At 47.5% G+C, this 22882-nt stretch overlaps 1 protein-coding gene across 1 annotated transcript in view; it reads left to right on the top strand.

The window, feature by feature from the left end:
* LOC311149231 (cadherin EGF LAG seven-pass G-type receptor 1-like) overlaps positions 1-22882 on the top strand; it is a gene marked incomplete at its 5' end in the record, with an annotated part of 78976 nt that overhangs the window by 27052 nt on the left and 29042 nt on the right. Inside the window, 6 exons of the mRNA XM_084186315.1 lie at positions 861-1083; positions 2740-2855; positions 4722-4810; positions 12372-12529; positions 13138-13301; positions 13571-13696. Coding sequence (XP_084042441.1) covers positions 861-1083; positions 2740-2855; positions 4722-4810; positions 12372-12529; positions 13138-13301; positions 13571-13696 — 876 coding nt within the window. The remainder of the gene's footprint in view (positions 1-860; positions 1084-2739; positions 2856-4721; positions 4811-12371; positions 12530-13137; positions 13302-13570; positions 13697-22882) is intronic.

Below are 22882 nucleotides of genomic sequence, written 5' to 3'. Positions count from 1 at the left end.
CATGCAATACATTGTTACCATACTGTTACCATAATCTTTTTTTAAAGATGCTAAACTTGGGGCCTGTTTCCCAGACATCTCCATTGTACATGCTTTTTAGTCTAGAACTACACTTCACAAAAATATAAACGCAACATGTAAATGATCCTTTCCTTATTTTTTTATTGGGAGCTATCTTTCAGCTCAGTACGTGACCCCTTAATGGTCACCCCAAGCTGTTAGGGAAAGCACCCCAGAGTTAAAAGAAAAACACAGTGAAGTCATCACTACTGACATCAGCATCCATTTTGAAAGCTGTCACCTCCGGAACACGTCTCAGGTCTAGTTAACCAGGCAGGACAGTGTCAGTGTGGGTTGCTGGTGGGTCGTGACAGGTGTCTTATAGACCACCGAGTTGGCCTGCTGCTTGGCCAAAGACACTCCATTGTCCTATTGTCATTATGCCACAAGCCGTTTGGTTCCAGCAAAGAGCCAGGGGTCAGTCTGGGTCACAGTGCATGGCGGTTACAATCTGCTGTGTTTTGACATGCTTGCGAAGGGGGTTTGAGCTCCAACCCCCTTCTATCTGAGTCAATTCAGACTAGCTTGTAGGTTGTGTTGTAATGGAGTTGAACTTGTCTGCTGTGAATCTGACTGATTTCAGCTTGTTCCCATAAATATATTTGGGGGGCTTTGTCCAGGACACATCGTAACATAAAGGCCTGAAAGGAGGATTTAAAGAAACATGCCTACCCCCATGTGTACCCGTTTTCACACCTACCCAAACTTTTGTCAATATCTCCAGACAGTTTTTCTTTTTTTTATACTCAGCAGATCTTCCCGCTCACCTGGGCTGCCCGTTTCCTTTTCCCTTCCTACAGGTGATCATTGTGAGGTGAACTCGCGCTCTGGCCGTTGTGTCCCGGGGGTGTGTAAGAACGGTGCCAGGTGTGTAGATCTGCTGGTGGGGGGGTTTGTATGCCAGTGCCCCCCAGGGGAGTACCAGAAACCATACTGTGAGATGAGCACGCGCAGCTTCCCCGGCCAGTCTTTCATCACCTTCAGAGGGCTACGGCAGAGGTTTCACTTCACTGTGTCCTTCATGTAAGTACACCTTTTTTGGGGGTTCTCTTTGCATTCACGAACACCTGGAGCTTTTTTGACATAGTACTGAGCCAAATGATACACATCTAACGCCTTGTCTGAATATACATACAACCCTTTGTAATAAGCAGTAATGGCTGTATCCATGGCAACAGAAATAAACATCGCCCTGCTGTCTTTGTCTCGCTGACTGGACATGCTTGGGCATAAGCACATCTGAACCTCAAATCACAGAAGTGCTGAATCACAGGGCTGGTATTTGTGTTCTGCCTTGACATTTGTGTTCTGTTTGACGAAAGAAGCACAAGCCATTTTATCCAGTGGTTAGGTGCAGATCTTGGTTCAAATAGTATTCATTTTTTATTTGAAATACTTAAAAAGTTTAATTGAGCTTGCCTGGAGTGACATTGGTTGTATCAAGGCTGTAGAGAAACATCTCTTTCTAGCGTCCAGCTCACGTTCCCTGGCAAAGGTAAAAACAGGAAGTGATGCGTGGAGCCAGAGGGCCCTAGGTGTTTGGCTTTGTTGATCACGGTTTCCTGTGACGCTGCCCTGTGCCATGTGGCTTCTGACTTCTGTGCCCGTACCCGCTACGTGCCAAAGGGTTAATGACACACAGCGGCATGGCTCCCAGTTCTAGCTCTGGTTCTACGTCTGTCCACACCAGTCCTCCTTCCCTCCGTCATTTTCCAAATTCCTTTTGCTCCTCTCATTGTCTCTAGTTCAATATGATTATTTTCTCCATTTTCCCTTTTATCTCTCATTGTCCCTCATTTCCCAGGTTAATTTGTCTATCAACGTGTCCCACCCTCCCCCGCCCCACACAACTTATATTGTTCTCGCATTACCTCAAGACAGGTTAAAGAAGGGTTTTTAAGCCTTGAGACAATTGAGACATGGATTGTGTATATGTGCGATTCAGATGTTGAATGGGCAAGACAAAAGATTGAAGTGCCTTTGAATGGGGTATGGTAGTAGGTGCCAGGCGCACCGGTTTGTGTCAAGCACTGCAACGCTGCTGGGTTTTTCACGCTCAACAGTTTCCCGTGTGTATCAAGAATGGTCCATCACCCAAAGGACATCCAGCCATCTTGACACAATTGTGGGAAGCATTGGAGTCAACATGGGCCAGCATCCCTGTGGAATGCTTTCAACACCTTGTAGAGTCCATGCCCTGACGAATTGAGGCTGTTCTGAGGGCAACTCAATATTAGGAAGGTGTTCTTAATGTTTTGTACACTCAGTGTACTGTACTGTACAATCAATGATAATATACTGTACTGTACAATAAGTTATAATATACTATACAATCAATCATAATATACTACTGATAATATACTGTACCAGGGTTACGGTTAATTCCATTTAAATTCCAGTCAATTCAGAAAGTAAACCAATTTCCAATTCCAAATGTTCCTCATTGAAAAGCATTGGAAGAGTTGGAATTTCATTGTACTTCCTGAATTTACTGGAATTGAAATTGAATTTACCCCAACCCTGTACTGTACTGTACAATCAATGTGACCTTTGCTCCTCTATGACCTCCTGTAAGACCTCCTGTAAGACCTCCTGTATGACCTCCTGTATGACCTCCTGTAAGACCTCCTGTATGACTTCCTGTAAGACCTCCTGTATGACCTCCTGTATGACCTGTAGGTTTGCCACCAGAGAGAGGAATGCCCTGCTGCTTTATAACGGAAGGTTTAACGAGAAGCACGACTTCATCGCCTTGGAGATCATTGAGGAACAAATCCAGCTCACCTTCTCAGCAGGTAAGGACGTAAAGGATGTAGAAAAGAGATGGCCGCCAGACTCTTCAATTCCCTCTGTTCCCTTTGCTTCGCTTCACTTCTCTCTCCTATCCCCCTCTCTGTGAAATACTACATCTCATTAACAGGGAGGTTCTGACCAACTGGGCAGGGATCAGAGTTTATGGAGCCAACCCTCAGATACCTGGGAAAATGTAGGGTAAACAGTGATCATGCAGTTCACCCAGTGGACCATGGTGTGTTGAGTTTGGCAGGGAATTACTGCCATGGAGGTACTAGCCTAAGTAAACAATCATTAACCGGCAGTCCATCTAACTATAATAGTGTTCACTGATCTGGATCAGTAGCATCGATATTAAAATAACTCAGAGGTCCAAAAGGTTGTGTTTTTCTGAACCTTCCCCTGCCCCATTCCTCAGCTTTATACCAAACCTTCCCCTGCCCCATCCATCAGCTTTATACCAAACCTTCCCCTGCCCCATCCATCAGCTTTATACCAAACCTTCCCCTGCCCCATCCATCAGCTTTATACCAAACCTTCCCCTGCCCCATCCATCAGCTTTATACCAAACCTTCCCCTGCCCCATCCATCAGCTTTATACCTAACCTTCCCCTGCCCCATCCATCAGCTTTATACCTAACCTTCCCCTGCCCCATCCATCAGCTTTATACCAAACCTTCCCCTGCCCCATCCATCAGCTTTATACCTAACCTTCCCCTGCCCCATCCATCAGCTTTATACCTAACCTTCCCCTGCCCCATCCATCAGCTTTATACCAAACCTTCCCCTGCCCCATCCCTCAGCGTTATACCATTTCTTCCCCTTCCCCATCCATCAGCTTTATACCAAACCTTCCCCTGCCCCATCCATCAGCTTTATACCAAACCTTCCCCTGCCCCATCCATCAGCTTTATACCAAACCTTCCCCTGCCCCATCCATCAGCTTTATACCAAACCTTCCCCTGCCCCATCCATCAGCTTTATACCAAACCTTCCCCTGCCCCATCCATCAGCTTTATACCAAACCTTCCCCTGCCCCATCCATCAGCTTTATACCAAACCTTCCCCTGCCCCATCCATCAGCTTTATACCAAACCTTCCCCTGCCCCATCCATCAGCTTTATACCTAACCTTCCCCTGCCCCATCCATCAGCTTTATACCAAACCTTCCCCTGCCCCATCCATCAGCTTTATACCAAACCTTCCCCTGCCCCATCCATCAGCTTTATACCTAACCTTCCCCTGCCCCATTCCTCAGCTTTATACCAAATCTTCCCCTGCCCCATCCATCAGCTTTATACCAAACCTTCCCCTGCCCCATCCATCAGCTTTATACCAAACCTTCCCCTGCCCCATCCATCAGCTTTATACCAAACCTTCCCCTGCCCCATCCATCAGCTTTATACCAAACCTTCCCCTGCCCCATCCATCAGCTTTATACCTAACCTTCCCCTGCCCCATCCATCAGCTTTATACCAAACCTTCCCCTGCCCCATCCATCAGCTTTATACCAAACCTTCCCCTGCCCCATCCATCAGCTTTATACCTAACCTTCCCCTGCCCCATCCCTCAGCTTTATACCAAACCTTCCCCTGCCCCATCCATCAGCTTTATACCAAACCTTCCCCTGCCCCATCCATCAGCTTTATACCTAACCTTCCCCTGCCCCATCCATCAGCTTTATACCTAACCTTCCCCTGCCCCATCCATCAGCTTTATACCTAACCTTCCCCTGCCCCATCCATCAGCTTTATACCAAACCTTCCCCTGCCCCATCCATCAGCTTTATACCAAACCTTCCCCTGCCCCATCCATCTGTGTCGATTAAACTCTTTCCTGTTTCCTTTTTCCTGTTTCCCTCGCTCTAGGAGAAGTCAAAACCACTGTATTACCCTTTGTCCTAAGTGGGGTCAGTGATGGTCAGTGGCATAGAGTACAGCTACACTACTACAACAAGGTAAGCACGCTTCCTGGATAGGTGGAGGCTATCATGATAACATAAGATTTGATCACTAATAGAATGATGCATGTCCCTGTTTACTTGTTGTGCTTGGTGCCTACACCCAGACCACGCTTGGTCTGTGGGGTAAGTGACGAGTGGTGTGGTGGGCGCGGGGGAGAGGGGGGTGGTCATTGTTTGGAAATCCTTCAATCATAGTTACTAGGGCACCAGTAGGATTAGGATGTTATGAACCCAGATGAAGTGCCCTCATAAACCTCCAGGCCAAAGGTCATTCAAGTAAGGCACTCATACTATCCCCCCACCCCCCTCCAACTCCACACAGAGTCCAGAGCTTGAAAGGGTTGTCATGGGAACAGACACGCTAGTCTTTGTTTTGTTTTTAGAGTTGATTTGAGGCCATTGTAATGACAAAGAATAGGATTATTGAGATTCCATTTGAGCTTTGTTCTTTTGTTTTGAAAGACAATCTGGTTTAGGCCTGTGTAACTAAACGGGATGGCCTCAAACAGAGAAGTATTTCTGGATCCAGGGCTTTCTCTGCAGGATTTTTAATGTTTATGGGCAGTGGAAGTTATTGTGGTCACCTTCAAAGATGGAACCCACTGAGAGTACTGTTCCTGGAAAGATATATTAGTTGTTTTTCGGAAGCTTTTTAGCCTTGCTAAACCTTTGAAAACGACCCAGTAGTGTGAGAATGTACTAGGGTGCCCTTACTCATACAGTACATTCATATTTGGTCATATGCAGTCATACACATTTTGTAAGCTGTAAGAACATGAGCCTGGTCTTAGACTGTCTTCTGGTTTACACATTTCCCCATGTGGACAACATCTAACATGGCACAGCAAGGTTGGGGTCAATTCTATTTTAACTCCAGTCAATTCAGGAAGTATAGGGAAATTCCAATTGGAATTTGGTTTGCATTCTGAATTGACTGGAATTGAAATGGAATTGACCCTAACCCTGTGGCACAGTGTCTCAAATAAATATTTTACAGACATATCCACATATATTTCTACAAACAAATGGCTCAAAGTTTGAAGCCGAAGGGAAACTAGCCTAACTGGAGCAGTCTGTACATAACAAGCTTATAGAGGCAGTTTGGGTAGGAGGTGATGGATTGTAGTTATTAATTAACACCCTTTCCCCCTTGCCTGGTTTCTTTCTGTGTCGTCCTGTGATGTTGAGGGCAGCTGAGAGAGTACTGCTCCCTCTCCTCTCCTCACTTCATATTCCCTCCCCGTTGAGCCACACAAACCCTGGCTGGGCGCTCTTCCCCTGTGGGGTCATTCTCCGCCCGACAGTGAGTGGCTTGGGGTCCCGCTACGACACCAGCTGTCACCTACTTACTCTGTTATACAAGTCCTGGCAGGGTCAATCGACTGCTAGAACAGATTTTGTCCCTTCTAAGATTTTGAAATCTCATAATTGATCGGGAAAGAGGATTAAATGTGGTTTGGTTTGAAACTTCAGTTGAATACCTTTTTTTAGGATGTTGATTGAACGTTTTCTTTGTGACTATCCAGCAGAACTTGAAATATTTGAACAATTCCCAACCCCCTTCCCTTCAACATATGTGCTAAATCAGGGTCACACAGTGTTTCTTGGTAGTCTTAAACAAATCTACTTTAAAACAAAAATATACACCTTACACCCTTATGGGCTTAAAAAAAGAAGACACCTGTACCATGTCAGAGTTTAAATGTATTCAATTTTTAGTTTGCATCCCAATATTACATTTTATATACATCACAGAAGACTGAAATATAACAAAACCGTTTGACATAGAAACAGCAGATTTTCTGCGAAAAACAAAAAAAAGTTGATTAATTATGAAATTATAAAAAATATTAATAACTTTCCATCCATGAGGCCACTAGAGGGTGCTTTGGTCATTCGACTACAGGAAAGGGTTTTAAGACAGTACAGTATGGATCCAATGGATCATCGGGTTTAACGGGTCATTTCGCGCCATACTGTGCATGTGCAGGCCGTCAAATCAAAGGCACTTCTTTGATATAAAGTTGTTCCAGCTGTGTGTGTGTGTGTGTGTGAGTGAGTGTGTGTGTGTGTGTGTCTGCATAAGTGTGTGCATGCATGTGCATATGATGCAGATGGTGCATGCCAAGGCTGTGAAGGCCAGGATGAACCAGACTGAACCACACTCACTCACACACACACACACAAACACATGGTTTGGAATTTCCTCATTCAGCTCATTCTGCACATTTTGGAGAAGATATGTTAATAGCATTGTTTTAGCGATTTTTTTGTACTCAGGCTTTCCTAGTGGACAGGAAGATGGAACACGTGATTAATGTCTGTGAATTTATGAGAGTGTTTGTTTGGAATGTGTGGAAAAGAGAGGGGAACAAGTGTCACTGAGTTCCTGTTGTTTGGGTTGACCTTGACATGGTGACATAATGTGGATAGAATGCAGCCTGTATATGGCAACAGCAAGGGACATCTTGTATACTTTACAGTAGTTTTGCTATAATTAGGCTAGTATGAGCCCTATTCTGAGTATGCCCTATCTCGCATTAAACATAGTGCCAAACCAAACAGTCCAGAGCTCTGCAACAACAGCCTTCCAGGTCCCTTCTGTCAGAGCCCAGATGTCTAAGAGCTAAACCAGAACAGCACAAACAGACGGCCAACACAGTCAAATTACTTCCTTTTTATCTATCCCCCATAGCCCAACCATGAGAAAAGGGGGATAAAGAAACAGATGCCTGAAGAGTAGTATCTATGTTACTGTGGAGTTATTAATGAAGGCCAGAACAATAGAAAGTAGTGTGGAGTGCAGCCGGCATTTGTGATTGGTCCGTAATCCAGATATGTAAATTCAGTATGCAAATATGTAAACTTTTGAACTGGGTAGAATGCATTGTGTGAAAAGAGCAAGACAATGTTAGTATTGCAGTAGTTGCATTGTAGTACAATGTTCAGGCCTCTCCTCTGTCAACAGAATGACGTCATAATTCATTTCTCCTCAGGACCTGTGGTCTTTCACTACGATGCTTTCACATTGCTCAGTGTACAACTGTGTAAACCTAGTGGTGCCTATTACCAAACTCCCGATCATATAGCCTATGTTGTAACCTAGCCTTAGGACCAATGTTCCCTCTAAGCTGCCTGCGTGTGCGGGCACGCAGCTCCCCCGGGACTGCTGCGCAGAAGAAATATCAGTACGAGATTGAACTTCACTCAACTTTCTGGAATTTTCCCCGTTAGTTAGCACTATCAACGTTTCCCTTTACTGTGGGAATTGTGATCAAATCAACGCAATATTAGCCACTTTCAATGCAACTGTCACGCTCTGGCTCCGGGACTTTGTATTTTGAGCCAGGGTGTGTTCGTTTTGGTTGTGTTTTGTTTGGTTGGTTTGTCATTGGTTGTGTTTGGTCAAATGACTCCCAATCGGAGGTAACGAGTGTCAGCTGTCGGCTCGTTATCTCTGATTGGGAGCCATATTTAAACTGTGTGTTTTCACCTTGTGTTTGTGGGTTTTTGTTCTATGTTCAGTCGTTGTCACTGAGGACTTCATGATCGTGTTTTGTTTTGTATTCTCGTGTATTACATTAAAGTCAATATGTTCGCTACCAACGCTGCGCTTTGGTCCTACTTCATAGACGGTCGTGACAGAAAAACCCACCACAACGAGACCAAGCAGCGTTTCCAGGAGTTGGATGACGAGTGGTGGAGACAGAAGAGCGAAGGTTGGGAGAGGACTATAGAGGCCTGGTCCACGGGGAGGAGAGAACCCCAGAAAATTTTTAGGGGGGGGCTCACGACATCGGGGCAGCAGGAGGCCGCTATGGAGCGGTCCAGCGGGGTCGCAGAGGAGGCCGCCAGGTTACGGGGGCCACTGGTAGAAGAGGGGATGGAAGGCGTAGAGGCACGGCGAGAGGTACTGGCGGGTGTTGCCAGTCCGGTCCGGCCCGTTCCAGATCCCGGTGTAGAGCCAGTGGTGTGTGTCCCCAGTACGGTCCGGTCTATTCCTGCTCCCCGCACCAAACCTACGGTGTGCGTCGACAGCCCAGCCCGGCCCGTTCCTGCGCTCCGCACCGAGTCTGTGGTGCGCGTCGCCAGCCCAGCCCGGCCTGTTCCTGCTCCTCGCACTAAGCCTACGGTGTGCGTCGCCAGCCCAGCCCGGCCTGTTCCTGTTCCACGCGCAAAGCCTACGGTGTGCGTCGCCAGCCCAGCCCGGCCTGTTCCTGTTCCACGCGCAAAGCCTACGGTGTGCGTCGCCAGGCCGACCCGGGCTGTTCCTGCCACTCGCACCAAACCTACGGTGCGAGTCGTCAGCCTGGTTCAGCCCGTTCCTGCTACTCGCACCAAACCAGGGATGCGAGTCGTCAGCCTGGTCCAGCCCGTTCCTGCTACTCGCACCAAGCCAAGGGTGCGAGTCGTCAGCCGGGTTCAGCTCGTCCCTGCTACTCGCACCAAGCCAAGGGTGCGAGCCGTCAGCCTGATCCAGCCCATTCCTGCTACTCGCACCAAGCCAGGGATGCGAGTCGTCAGCTTGGTGAGGCCCGTTCCGGCTCCACGCATCAAGCCTAGGGTGCGTATCGTCAGCCAGGTCCGGTCCGTTCCTGCCTCACGCGCCAAGCCAGGGGTGCGCGTCGTCAGTCCAGATCCTACCAGCTGGGTCAGATCGGACCGGGGGCGCTACGGGGGGATTGAAGAAGGGTGGTGGTCAAGCCCGGAGCCGGAGCCGCCTCCGAGGAGTAATGCCCACCCAGCCCTCCCCTGTTTTGGGTTTTTGAGGCGCGGTCGCAGTCCGCGCCTTTAGGGGGGGGTACTGTCACGCTCTGGCTCCGGGACTTTGTATTTTGAGCCAGGGTGTGTTCGTTTTGGTTGTGTTTTGTTTGGTTGGTTTGTCATTGGTTGTGTTTGGTCAAATGACTCCCAATCGGAGGTAACGAGTGTCAGCTGTCGGCTCGTTATCTCTGATTGGGAGCCATATTTAAACTGTGTGTTTTCACCTTGTGTTTGTGGGTTTTTGTTCTATGTTCAGTCGTTGTCACTGAGGACTTCATGATCGTGTTTTGTTTTGTATTCTCGTGTATTACATTAAAGTCAATATGTTCGCTACCAACGCTGCGCTTTGGTCCTACTTCATAGACGGTCGTGACAGCAACATACCGAAACAAAACGAACTATGCAAGAATTTGTATGCAAAACTAACTATGCAAGAGATTTTGTTGTAGGCCGAACGCATCGGAGTAGGATTCTATTGCATTGACAGGCACGACTCACCCGTACTCTACACAGCCATAACCAGAGTTGCAGTAGGCCTAAATGCAAATAGGCCATTGCCATATATGGATCTGTGCCATTCACTTTAAACTGGACTGTTTTTACAGCATGAGCAGTCGTGAGTAGATGCGCTTGTTTTGAGATCAAAAGCGAGAGCTACATGTAGCGACGTGTGCACATTTGTACATTTGTTCATATCCTTTGCTAGTTAGTGAGTTATTAGCCCAGTTATAGATAATTTGTAGTCAGCAATGGAGGAGTGATTGCTTCCTACAAGAGCACAAAAAGCTTTTTTTTGTCTTAAATGGGCAGTGTTGTATTTTGAGAGTAGCCAATAGGCAGAGGGTAGCATAATTTGTCTGATTCTCTTTAATAATGGAATGGGGATAATGATGCATTTTATTTTGTCAAGTGGTTTCGTGCATGAAACAACACAACAACATTTTCAGTCACCTCCGTGTCTGAAGGACAAGTGGATAAACAGGTTAATGTCAAGCCCTGCAGGTTTAAAAAAAAAATATTATGGAATGTAGGCCTACATTGAACACCACACATTGTCTGCTACTGTAGTCTGAACAAGTCTCTGCAGTTTAATGGGAATATTGCAATATTTTTTTTTAAGTTAACCTTTTACAGAAAATGCATTTGAGTTTCATTTTGGTCTCTGCTAAAGTAGGGCATCTTTATTTTACAGATTATATTATATTAGAGAATTGAATAGTCACATGTACAGGGTTGCAGGATGTAATTACATGGTACAGTGAAATTCTTAAACTCTGAGCACCAACAATGCTGGACAAAGTAATGTCTTTAGTGTGGAGGGAAGGAGGAGAAGTGATGTTTGCCAGAAACACTACCTCTACTAGCGCCCTTTATCTGGAGATTAAACTCAGATGACAGACGTTCCAAGAGTTTAATCCCACCAACAGAAATATACTCTTGATGGGAATTATAATGATCATCCCAATTCCTGACTGGAGGTGTCTTCAGAAGTAACAGTCTTATTCATATCCTGTGCTGTCACTCAGTAGGGAATATTTGGACACTTCACAACAAAGTTGCTTTGATTACATATTGGTAGCTCTTAGCATGAATCTTGGCAATGGGGCTTGAAAGGCCAACAGTTAGAGCAGCAAGTCGTCTATTTTCCATCAACCCATACTTTGGAGAGTGATAGCAGGACCCGCCCAGATCAAATTACTGTCGGGTTCCTCTATTGTTCCCAGAGTCACCCAGAATAAATATGTCATCAGGGAAACTGATATGCTCATTGTGTGGAATGTCATCCCTGCTAGAGCAATCAGTTATCTGAAACTCGACTCTCAGCACCCAATGGGCATCCCCCGTTTGTTAACTTGTGACATCTGGAATGCTGTCATCAATTAGGGAATGTCTCAGAGATTGATAGTAGTCTATATGACTATCAGGGTGGGTGACAGTAATGTGACTATTGTGACTAGCCTGATATTTCTACCAAGGAGATTACTCTTAAACACAATGAGCCATTGAGTTTGGTTTGTACCAAAATCCCAGCATGTATCTCTAAAAGAAACAGCTGTTCCTACAATATTGTTGTACCTCTTCCTGTTGTCACACCTGCAGTTGCATAGGTCATCCTCCCTGCAATGTCACATCCCCACAGGTAGGAGATCAAAGGTCCACACACACACATACAGATTGATAGGAACACACATACAGATTTTGTATTTGCACACACAGATACACATTGAGGGGAAATAAGGTCACTGAACGTGACGCTGCTTGGGGAGAACTCAGTGGATGTGGTGTTAATAGCTTGAAAAAGTGCAGAGCCGTGAGATGAGTTGCAGGGGATGCTGATGATATCTCCAATTGTTGTTACTGCTTGGTGGAAACTTGGGTCCCAGGGGAGGATTTGACACAGAATGGCGTTCTCAGTCTATGGTATCGCTTCACCCACCAGTGTCCCGCTCCCATAATCCAATTACACTCCAACAGTCAATGGTACCTCAGCTTCACTGAGCTATAACAGCCTTTTCACGCTGGGTTTGAGCCCAGGGGTTCTGCTATCCCCAAATACTATAGCACCAAACAAACAGTCCTGCGCTTCAAAAAGGGGAAACCTGCACGCCTCAGTGATGCACCTGAATCAAAATGTCAGTCCATCAGACCATGACCTTCATTAGTCATCGAGAAGCTGTTCCCCTTCCAAGAACGACAGTATGGTTCCTCACTTGTATGGCTGAAAGCCCCAATTTTCTCACTGGATATTGGTGCCTTAGTTTATTTCATATTACCTCCTTTCTCTTTCCAGCCCAATATTGGTCGCCTTGGCATCCCCCACGGACCATCAGGAGAGAAGGTGGCAGTCGTTGCTGTGGACGACTGCGACATCGCCATGGCAATTGGTTTTGGTGGCCAGATCGGAAACTACTCTTGTGCCGCCCAGGGCACGCAGACAGGACAGAAGAAGTGAGTGCAGAGTCTCACAGGGTTTATCCAGCCTCCTGTCGGGCCAATCTTAGCTTTTCACCCCTCATGTGGAAAGTTGTGACAGCAATCGCCATTTGGTTTCCCATGTTACATCTCAGAAAGTTCTGATGCAGTAGACATAAAACCTACATCAGTATTAATATGTCCTATTTACTTCTTTACCTTATGATTCTTTATTCTTATGCAAATGCCCATATCTAAATATGTTTCTTATTCAAATGTAAATCGCACCCTGCTAGGGACAAGTTTGTTGGGTATTAGTAAATCACAAGATTTCACAATAGAGGGCATTTTGTTATATGCGAGCAGTGCATTTTTCGTAACTTGTGATATGAGTTCCTGTTACGCCAGCACTGGTTCCACTAAACAGTGGAGGTTTTGATGCAGGGGTAAAGTAGTTGTAAGAGGCTTGACCAGCCTTTTGGTTTGTGTGTTGGGTCACAATGTCATAACAATGTTCTAGTGTGGTTGTAGTGTGATTGGTGCACTGTAATGTCAATCAGAGAATCGTACTCATACCAAAAGGCCTTGACTCTCCATCCAGAATCAGACCCAGCTGATGGTTGTTCTATGTTGTCCATCTCTAGGTCCCTGGACCTGACCGGGCCACTACTTCTGGGCGGTGTTCCCAACCTGCCGGAGGATTTCCCCGTCCGGAACCGAGATTTTGTGGGCTGCATGAGAGACCTGACTATAGACAGCAAGCCTGTGGACATGGCCAGTTATGTGGCCAACAACGGCACGGACGCAGGTCTGTTCTAATCCTCACATAGGTGGTATTCATTTGATAGTTGTCTTCTGTAGCTCAGTTGGTAGAGCATGGTGCTTGTAATGCCAGGATATAGTGGGTTCGATTCTCAGGACCACTCTGTATGTAAAATCTGTGCACTCATGACTGTAAGTTGCTTTGTATAAAAGTGTCTGCTAAATGGCATATTTCAACGTATTAGTTTGATATTTTTGTCTAACCCTATTGATGCCACTGATTGTCATAAGCCTGTATTACATGTCTGTATTCAGGGTGCACAGCGAAGAAGGACTACTGCACTCAAAGTATGTGTCTGAACGGAGGAGTCTGTGTGAACAAGTGGAGCACATATTCCTGTGGCTGTCCCCTGGGCTACGGAGGGAAGAACTGTGAACAAGGTAAAGGATTTTAGGAAAAGTGTATTGTATATATTTTGGGGGGTTTCCTGTACGGGTGTGTGTCAGTCTGTATATCGTGTGTGTGTGTGTGCATGTGCCCTGTGTGTATGTAGCTATGTGTTTTATTGTGTGTCTCATAATTAATTCCAAATTAGTTCAAAAAGCTTCAGTCACACTCCACAAGGCTAGCGGTGAGGAAACAGACAAGGTCAATGTGTACAAGTTTCCTGAGAATCTCCACATTCCTACATTCCACATACACACTGACCCTAACCCTGGCCCTGTTGGAATACTTTACTAATGCATCCTTCCGTACCGGCCTGCTTGAGGTAATCACAGATCTCAACTGGCCTTACTGATGGAAGCAATAGACTGATGGTAACCTGGTTTTCGCCTATCCTCAAGGAAGGAAGGAAGGAAGGAAGGAAGGAAGGAAGGAAGGAAGGAAGGAAGGATTTTTTAAGTATTTACACTTGGTCCAGGGCCACATGCCCACTACTACATTTCATTGGTGATCTGATTATTACCCAGAAGCATTATGGTGCAGTCAGTTATACAAAAAGGGTATAATATTTATGAAGGACATTGTAAAAAAGAACGGTAAAATGATGTCACACGAGCAACTAACAACAGTGTATGGAGGTGGATGCTGAATACAAAATTATAACCAACTCATCGAGGCACTGCCACAAAATTGGAAGAGACAATTACTTAAAGAAGAAATTAAAGAATTAGTCTGTCTGCCACCCATTAAAAATCATAAATGGCTTAAAATGATTACCATAAATAGAAAAATGTATCAGTTTCACTTAAAGTCAAAAGGTTTGACAGCAATACCGTATAAAATTCAACTCAGTTGGGAACAGGATTTGTATGTTCCAATACCTTGGGATCAGGTCTATGAACCTTCGAGCGGTACCGGTGCATCAAGTCTGACACCAACAGGCTCCTGAACAGCTTCAATCCCCAAGCCATAAGACTGCTAAATAGCTAACTAAATAGCTAACAAAATGACTACACAGACTATCTGAGTTGACCCTTGTATTTAATTACATTTGTATTTTTGCACTGTCTCTATGCACACTCACAGGGCCCTACACACTACGCACACTGATACTCCAACACACACACACTCACAGGGCCCTACACACTACGTGCACTGATACTCCAACACACACACAAACACTCACTCCATCATTTGCTCACACACACATAATATGCACATACATTTATACTGACTCTACACACACCCACTCACATACAATCATCATATACGCTGCTGCTACTCTGTTTATCATATATCCTGATGTTTAGTCACCTTACCCCTATGCATATCTACCTCTATCACTCCAGTATCCCTGCACAGTGTAAATATGGTACTGGAACTGACCCTGTATATTGTATGCTTACTTACTTTCTCATATTCTTCTTCTTTTTATTTCTCGCGTGTTTTTGTTCTACCTTTTTATTTTTAGTATTACATTGTTATTGATTACTGCATTGTTGGATTTAGAGCTTGTAAGAAAGGCATTTCACTGTACTTGTGCAAGTGACATTAAAACGTACAACTTGAAACATATAAAACAACAATTGAAACATCAATCCGTTCGTTTCAATTTAAGCTATAAAATACTTAAGAAAAAGAATGCTCAATATATGGGGTATTGAACAGTCAGCCTTGTGCAGACTCTGCCACAAGGAAACAGAATCAATAGAACAGTCAGCCTTGTGCAGACTCTGCCACAAGGAAACAGAATCAATAGAACAGTCAGCCTTGTGCAGACTCTGCCACAAGGAAACAGAATCAATAGAACAGTCAGCCTTGTGCAGACTCTGCCACGAGGAAACAGAATCAGTAGAACAGTCAGCCTTGTGCAGACTGTGCCACGAGGAAACAGAATCAATAGAACAGTCAGCCCTGTGCAGACTCTGCCACAAAGAAATCAATAGAACATATTTTCTGGTACTGTCCATCGGTGGCTCGTTTTTGGAGTCGGGTCCAGGAATGGTTGTTAGGTATTAATATCAGGGTTCAGATGGACCTGCAAACTGTATTGTTAGAGGATCTGAAAAACCAAGATCAGTCAATGGGAAATATCATTATACTCTTGGGTAAAGTATTTCTTTTTAGGACAATATCAGTATAAATGTTACAAATATGGAGGTTCAGGACCCTTCAGTAGTTCAGTAAGACATCACAGTCAAATGGAGGGATGGACTGCTATAGAAAATAACAAAATGGCATTATACTGAGAAAGATGGGTTAACCTGTGGACATCGGAGGGTTGGAGTTAGATCAGAAAGCATGGTGGATGGCCGCTGTGGGTGAAAATCCAGCACTTGAAGAAAGAGGAAATTAGAAATATATGTATAATTATTTAAAGTGGAAATCAGCAGTTGCTACATCCATTTTTGGATTTATAAGTTCATTATATACAGTGGGGGAAAAAAGTATTTAGTCAGCCACCAATTGTGCAAGTTCTCCCACTTAAAAAGATGAGAGAGGCCTGTAATTTTCATCATAGGTACACGTCAGCTATGACAGACAAATTGAGAATATTTTTTACAGAAAATCACATTTTAGGATTTTTGATGAATTTATTTGCAAATTTTGGTGGAAAATAAGTATTTGGTCACCTACAAACAAGCAAGATTTCTGGCTCTCACAGACCTGTGTCACGGTTTCGGCCGAGACTGCTCCTCCTCCTGGTTCGGGCAGGCTTCGGCGAGCGCCGTCCCCGGAGTACTAGCTGCCACCGCTCTATGTTTCTGCAGTCGATTGCTTTTGTCTGTCTGTATCACCTGTGGCCATTTGTGTGTTGATTGCGTGCCCTATAAGTTCCTTGTTTTGTGTTAGTATTATTGTGTGTTGTTTTCACTGTCATGCTGTTCGGAGCTACGTGTTTGCACTCTGTTTGTTTTATGTTTAGTGTTTACGCGTGTATGCGTAATTCTCCCTCGCCTCTTGTTTTGTCGAGGTCGTGTTACTTTTGGACAGTCGACTTTGGATTATTAAAGTCTGTTGGACTTAACCTCTGTGTCCTGCGCCTGACTCCTCCACCACATCCACATCGGTTCCCATCTGACAGAACAACACACCCACATGGAGTCAGCAGGAACAACGGCGGCACCCGAATCCCTGGAATACCGGATCAACTACCAGGACACCATGATCCGGCAACTCGGGGCCGCCATGGAGGATGTGTCCAACACTCTGCGCCGGTTGGTGAATAGAGAGGTGCCCACGCACTCTCACAACATCCCATCACCAACGGCCAGTCCTCCTCTCTCAGCACCGGAACCCAGTGGCATTCGGCTCTCGCTCCCGAGGGCATATGACGGTTCTGCAGCCGGGTGTCAGGGATTTCTCCTGCAGGTGGAACTGTACCTGGCCACCATACACCCGGCGCCCTCGGGATACGAGAGCGTCTCCGCCCTCATCTCCTGTCTATCCGGCAAGGCGTTGGAGTGGGCCAACGTTGAATGGAGGGGAATAGACGCCGCAACCATCACCTACGCGGAGTTCTCCCGCCGCTTCAGGGCTGTCTTCGATCATCCACCTGAGGGGAAAGCGGCGGGAGAGCGTCTGTTCCACCTCCGACAGGAGAAGAGGAGCGCACAGGAGTTCGCACTGGAGTTCCGGACACTAGCAGCGGATGCGGGGTGGAATGAGAGGGCCCTCATCGACCACTACCGGTGTAGCCTACGAGAGGACGTTCGTCGTGAGCTGGCCTGCAGGGACACCAACCTGTCGTTCGACCAGTTGGTGGACATTTCCATCCGTCTAGACACCCTGCTGGCTACCCGCGGACGTCCCGAGTGGGGGTCGTCCATTCCGCCCTCCAGCACCTCCGAGCCGATTCCCATGGAGCTCGGGGGTGCTGGCGCTAGAGAGAGGAGGAGAGGTAACCCGAGGGGGGCCATCCCCTGCACCACCTGTGGTCGTGGAGGACACACCGCGGCCAGGTGCTGGGGAGGGTCTCCTGGGAGAGGTGACAACAGGCCACGCACTGGGGAGTCATTTCAGGTGAGCAGGCGCCCCACTTACCCAGAGCTTTCTGTTGGTCACATGAGTATTCCTGTGAAATTTCCACAGGTGGCACCTCATTCCCAGCATAAGGCGCTAGTAGATTCAGGCGCAGCTGGGAACTTTATTGATCGGGCATTTTGTTGTAGGTTAGGAATTCCCCTTCGGCCGGTAGAAGCTCCATTTCCTGTCCACGCATTAGACAGCCGGCCGTTGGGGTCGGGTCTGATCAGGGAAGTCACAGCACCACTGACGATGACGACGCAGGGGGGTCATGAGGAGATCATTCAGTTTTATCTGATTGACTCTCCTGCGTACCCCGTGGTGTTGGGCCTTCCCTGGTTAAGCACCCATGATCCTACCATAGCGTGGCAACAGAGAGCTCTTATGGAGTGGTCTGCCCAGTGTGTAGGGAGATGTTTAGGTGTTTCCGTAGGGGCGACCTCGGTAGAGAGTCCGAACCAAGTGCCCGCACTGCGCATTCCCCCTGAGTATGAGGATTTAGCACTTGTGTTTAGCAAATCGAGGGCAACACGGCTACCTCCTCATAGACAGGGGGACTGTGCGATAAATCTCCAAACAGGAGCGGCTCTGCCACGGAGTCATGTGTATCCCCTGTCTCAAGAGGAGACAGCGGCTATGGAGACTTACATAGCCGAGTCCTTGGCACAGGGATACATACGGTCCTCTACTTCCCCGGTCTCCTCGAGTTTCTTCTTTGTGAAGAAGAAGGACGGGGGATTGCGCCCGTGTATTGATTACCGGAGTCTCAATCAGATCACAGTTAAATACAGTTACCCACTTCCACTGATTGCGACGATGACGGAGTCATTACGCGGAGCGCGGTTCTTCACAAAGTTGGATCTCAGGAGCGCTTACAATCTGGTGCGCATTAGGGAGGGAGATGAATGGAAAACAGCATTTAGTACCACCTCGGGTCACTACGAGTATCTCGTCATGCCATACGGGTTAATGAATGCTCCTTCAGTCTTCCAATCCTTTGTTGACGAGATTTTCCGGGACATGCATGGGCAGGGTGTAGTAGTTTACATCGACGACATCCTAGTGTATTCTTCTACACGAGCCGAGCATGTAGCCCAGGTGCGCCGAGTGTTGAGAAGACTGTTGGAGCATGACCTGTATGTCAAGGCAGAGAAATGCCTGTTCTTCCAGGAGTCCGTCTCCTTTTTGGGTTATCGGTTGTCTGCGTCTGGCGTGGAGATAGAGGTAGACCGGGTATCGGCCGTGCGTAATTGGCAAACTCCAACCACTGTAAAAGAGGTGCAGCAGTTCTTGGGTTTTGCTAATTACTACCGGAGGTTTATTCGGGGTTTTGGACAGGTTGCAGCTCCCATTACGTCCCTGCTAAAGGGGGGTCCGGTTCGTTTGCAGTGGTCGGCTGAGGCGGACAGGGCATTTGTCAAACTAAAGAACCTGTTCACCTCGGCCCCTGTGCTGGCGCATCCGGATCCCTCTTTACCCTTCCAAGTAGAGGTAGACGCTTCCGAGACCGGTATTGGGGCAGTTCTGTCACAACGGTCCGGCACGCCACCTAAACTCCGCCCCTGTGCGTTCTACTCTAAGAAGCTCAGCTCGGCGGAGCGTAATTATGATGTTGGGGACAGGGAGCTGCTAGCCGTAGTCCAGGCCCTAAAGGTGTGGAGGCATTGGCTTGAGGGGGCTCAACACCCTTTCCTCATTCTGACTGATCACCGTAACCTGGAGTACATCCGGGCAGCTAGGAGATTGAACCCTCGTCAGGCTAGGTGGAACATGTTCCTAACCCGGTTCGTTTTTAAGATCACATACATCCCTGGGTCCCAGAATGGTAAGGCAGACGCCCTGTCCCGGCGGTATGACACAGAGGAGAGGTCCAACGAGCCTACTTCCATATTGCCGGAGTCTTGTTTGGTGGCTCCGGTGGTATGGGAGGTCGATGCGGAAATCGAGCGGGCACTGCGTACCGACCCTACTCCCCCCGAGTGTCCTGTGGGGTGGACGTCCTGTGGGGTGGACGTACGTTCCGCTCGAGATTCGTGATCGACTGATTTATTGGGCTCATACATCACCCTCCTCTGGACATCCAGGTATTGGCCGGACCGTGCACTGTCTTAGCATGAAATACTGGTGGCCAATGTTAGCCAGGGATGTGAGGGTTTATGTCTCCTCCTGCTCGGTGTGTGCCCAGTGTAAGGCGCCTAGACATTTGCCCAGGGGTAAGCTACACCCCCTGCCCGTTCCACAACGACCATGGTCCCACCTATCGGTGGCTTTCGTAACCGATCTCCCCCCCTCCCAGGGGAATACCACTATTTTGGTCGTTGTGGATCGGTTTTCTAAGGCCTGTCGTCTCCTTCCCATGCCGGGTCTCCCTACTGCCCTACAAACCGCTGAGGCCCTATTTACCCATGTGTTCCGGCACTATGGGGTCCCCGAGGATATAGTGTCTGACCGAGGTCCCCAGTTCACCTCCAGAGTTTGGGGGGCGTTCATGGAACGGTTGGGGGTCTCGGTAAGCCTTACCTCGGGGTACCACCCAGAGAGCAATGGGCAGGTGGAACGTGTCAACCAGGATGTGGGTAGGTTTTTGAGGTCCTATTGCCGGGACCGGCCGGAGGAGTGGTCTAGGTTCATCCCCTGGGCAGAGATGGCCCAGAACTCTCTCCGCCACTCCTCCACCAATTTAACACCTTTCCAGTGTGTTTTAGGCTATCAGCCGGTCCTGGCACCATGGCACGAGAGCCAGATCGAGGCTCCTGCGGTGGACGAGTGGATTCGGCGCTCGGAGGAGACGTGGGACGCTGCCCATGTCCATCTGCAGCGTGCCATCCGTCAACAAAAGGCGAGCTCCGACCGCCACCGCAGTGAGGGACCGGTGTACGCACCGGGAGATCGAGTCTGGCTCTCGACTCGAAACCTGCCCCTCCGCCTGCCCTGCCGGAAGCTGGGTCGGCGGTTTGTGGGGCCCTTCAAAGTCCTGAGAAGATTGAACGAGGTGTGTTACAGGTTACAACTGCCTATAGAGTATAAAAATATTAACCCCTCGTTCCATGTGTCTCTTCTCAGGCCGGTGGTAGCTGGCCCACTCCAAGAAGATAGGATAGGAGAGACCCCTCCGCCCCCTTTGGACATCGAGGGGGCCCCGGCGTACCGGGTCCGGACCATCTTGGACTCGAGGCGCCGGAGGAGTGGTCTCCAGTATCTCGTGGAGTGGGAGGGGTACGGTCCGGAGGAACGGTGCTGGGTACCCAGGAGGGACATACTCGATCCATCCCTCCTGACTGAGTTTCACCATGGGCATCCCACGCGCCCGGGTCCGCGTCCTCCTGGCCGTCCCCGAGGCCGGGGTCGGCGCACGGCTGGAGCCGCGCGTCAAGGGGGGGGGGTACTGTCACGGTTTCGGCCGAGACTGCTCCTCCTCCTGGTTCGGGCAGGCTTCGGCGAGCGCCGTCCCCGGAGTACTAGCTGCCACCGCTCTATGTTTCTGCAGTCAATTGCTTTTGTCTGTCTGTATCACCTGTGGCCATTTGTGTGTTGATTGCGTGCCCTATAAGTTCTTTGTTTTGTGTTAGTATTATTGTGTGTTGTTTTCACTGTCATGCTGTTCGGAGCTACGTGTTTGCACTCTGTTTGTTTTATGTTTAGTGTTTACGCGTGTATGCGTAATTCTCCCTCACCTCTTGTTTTGTCGAGGTCGTGTTACTTTTGGACAGTCGACTTTGGATTATTAAAGTCTGTTGGACTTAACCTCTGTGTCCTGCGCCTGACTCCTCCACCACATCCACATCGGTTCCCATCTGACAACCTGTAACTTCTTCTTTAAGAGGCTCCTCTGTCCTCCACTCGTTACCTGTATTAATGGCACCTGTTTGAACTTGTTATCAGTATAAAAGACACCTGTCCACAACCTCAAACAGTCACACTCCAAACTCCACTATGGCCAAGACCAAAGAGCTGTCAAAGGACACCAGAAACAAAATTGTAGACCTGCACCAAGCTGGGAAGACTGAATCTGCAATACGTAAGCAGCTTGGTTTGAAGAAATCAACTGTGGGAGCAATTATTAGGAAATGGAAGACATACAAGACCACTGATAATCTCCCTCGATCTGGGGCTCCACGCAAGATCTCACCCCGTGGGGTCAAAATGATCACAAGAACGGTGAGCAAAAATCCCAGAACCACACGGGGGGACCTAGTGAATGACCTGCAGAGAGCTGGGACCAAAGTAACAAAGCCTACCATCAGTAACACACTACGCCGCCAGGGACTCAAATCCTGCAGTGCCAGACGTGTACCCCTGCTTAAGCCAGTACATGTCCAGGCCCGTCTGAAGTTTGCTAGAGTGCATTTGGATGTTCCAGAAGAGGATTGGGAGAATGTCATATGGTCAGATGAAACCAAAATAGAACTTTTTGGTAAAAACTCAACTCGTCGTGTTTGGAGGACAAAGAATGCTTAGTTGCATCCAAAGAACACCATACCTACTGTGAAGCATGGGGGTGGAAACATCATGCTTTGGGGCTGTTTTTCTGCAAAGGGACCAGGACGACTGATCTGTGTAAAGGAAAGAATGAATGGGACCATGTATCGTGAGATTTTGAATAATAATGAAAACCTCCTTCCATCAGCAAGGGCATTGAAGATGAAACGTGGCTGGGTCTTTCAGCATGACAATGATCCCAAACACACCGCCCGGGCAACGAAGGAGTGGCTTCGTAAGAAGCATTTCAAGGTCCTGGAGTGGCCTAGCCAGTCTCCAGATCTCAACCCCATAGAAAATCTTTGGAGGGAGTTGAAAGTCTGTGTTGCCCAGCGACAGCCCCAAAACATCACTGCTCTAGAGGAGATCTGCATGGAGGAATGGGCCAAAATACCAGCAACAGTGTGTGACAACCTTGTGAAAACTTACAGAAAACGTTTGACCTGTGTCATTGCCAACAAAGGGTATATAACAAAGTATTGAGAAACTTTTGTTATTGACCAAATACTTATTTTCCACCATAATTTGCAAATAAATTCATTAAAAATCCTACAATGTGATTTTCTGGATTTTTTTCCCTCATGTCTGTCATAGTTGACGTGTACCTATGATGAAAATTACAGGCCTCTCTCGTCTTTTTAAGTGGGAGAACTTGCACAATTGGTGGCTGACTAAAT

The sequence above is a fragment of the Coregonus lavaretus genome (assembly GCF_964263955.1).
Source record: "Coregonus lavaretus genome assembly, chromosome: 21".
NCBI lineage: Eukaryota > Metazoa > Chordata > Actinopteri > Salmoniformes > Salmonidae > Coregonus > Coregonus lavaretus.
This window is presented reverse-complemented; position numbering and strand designations above follow the sequence as displayed.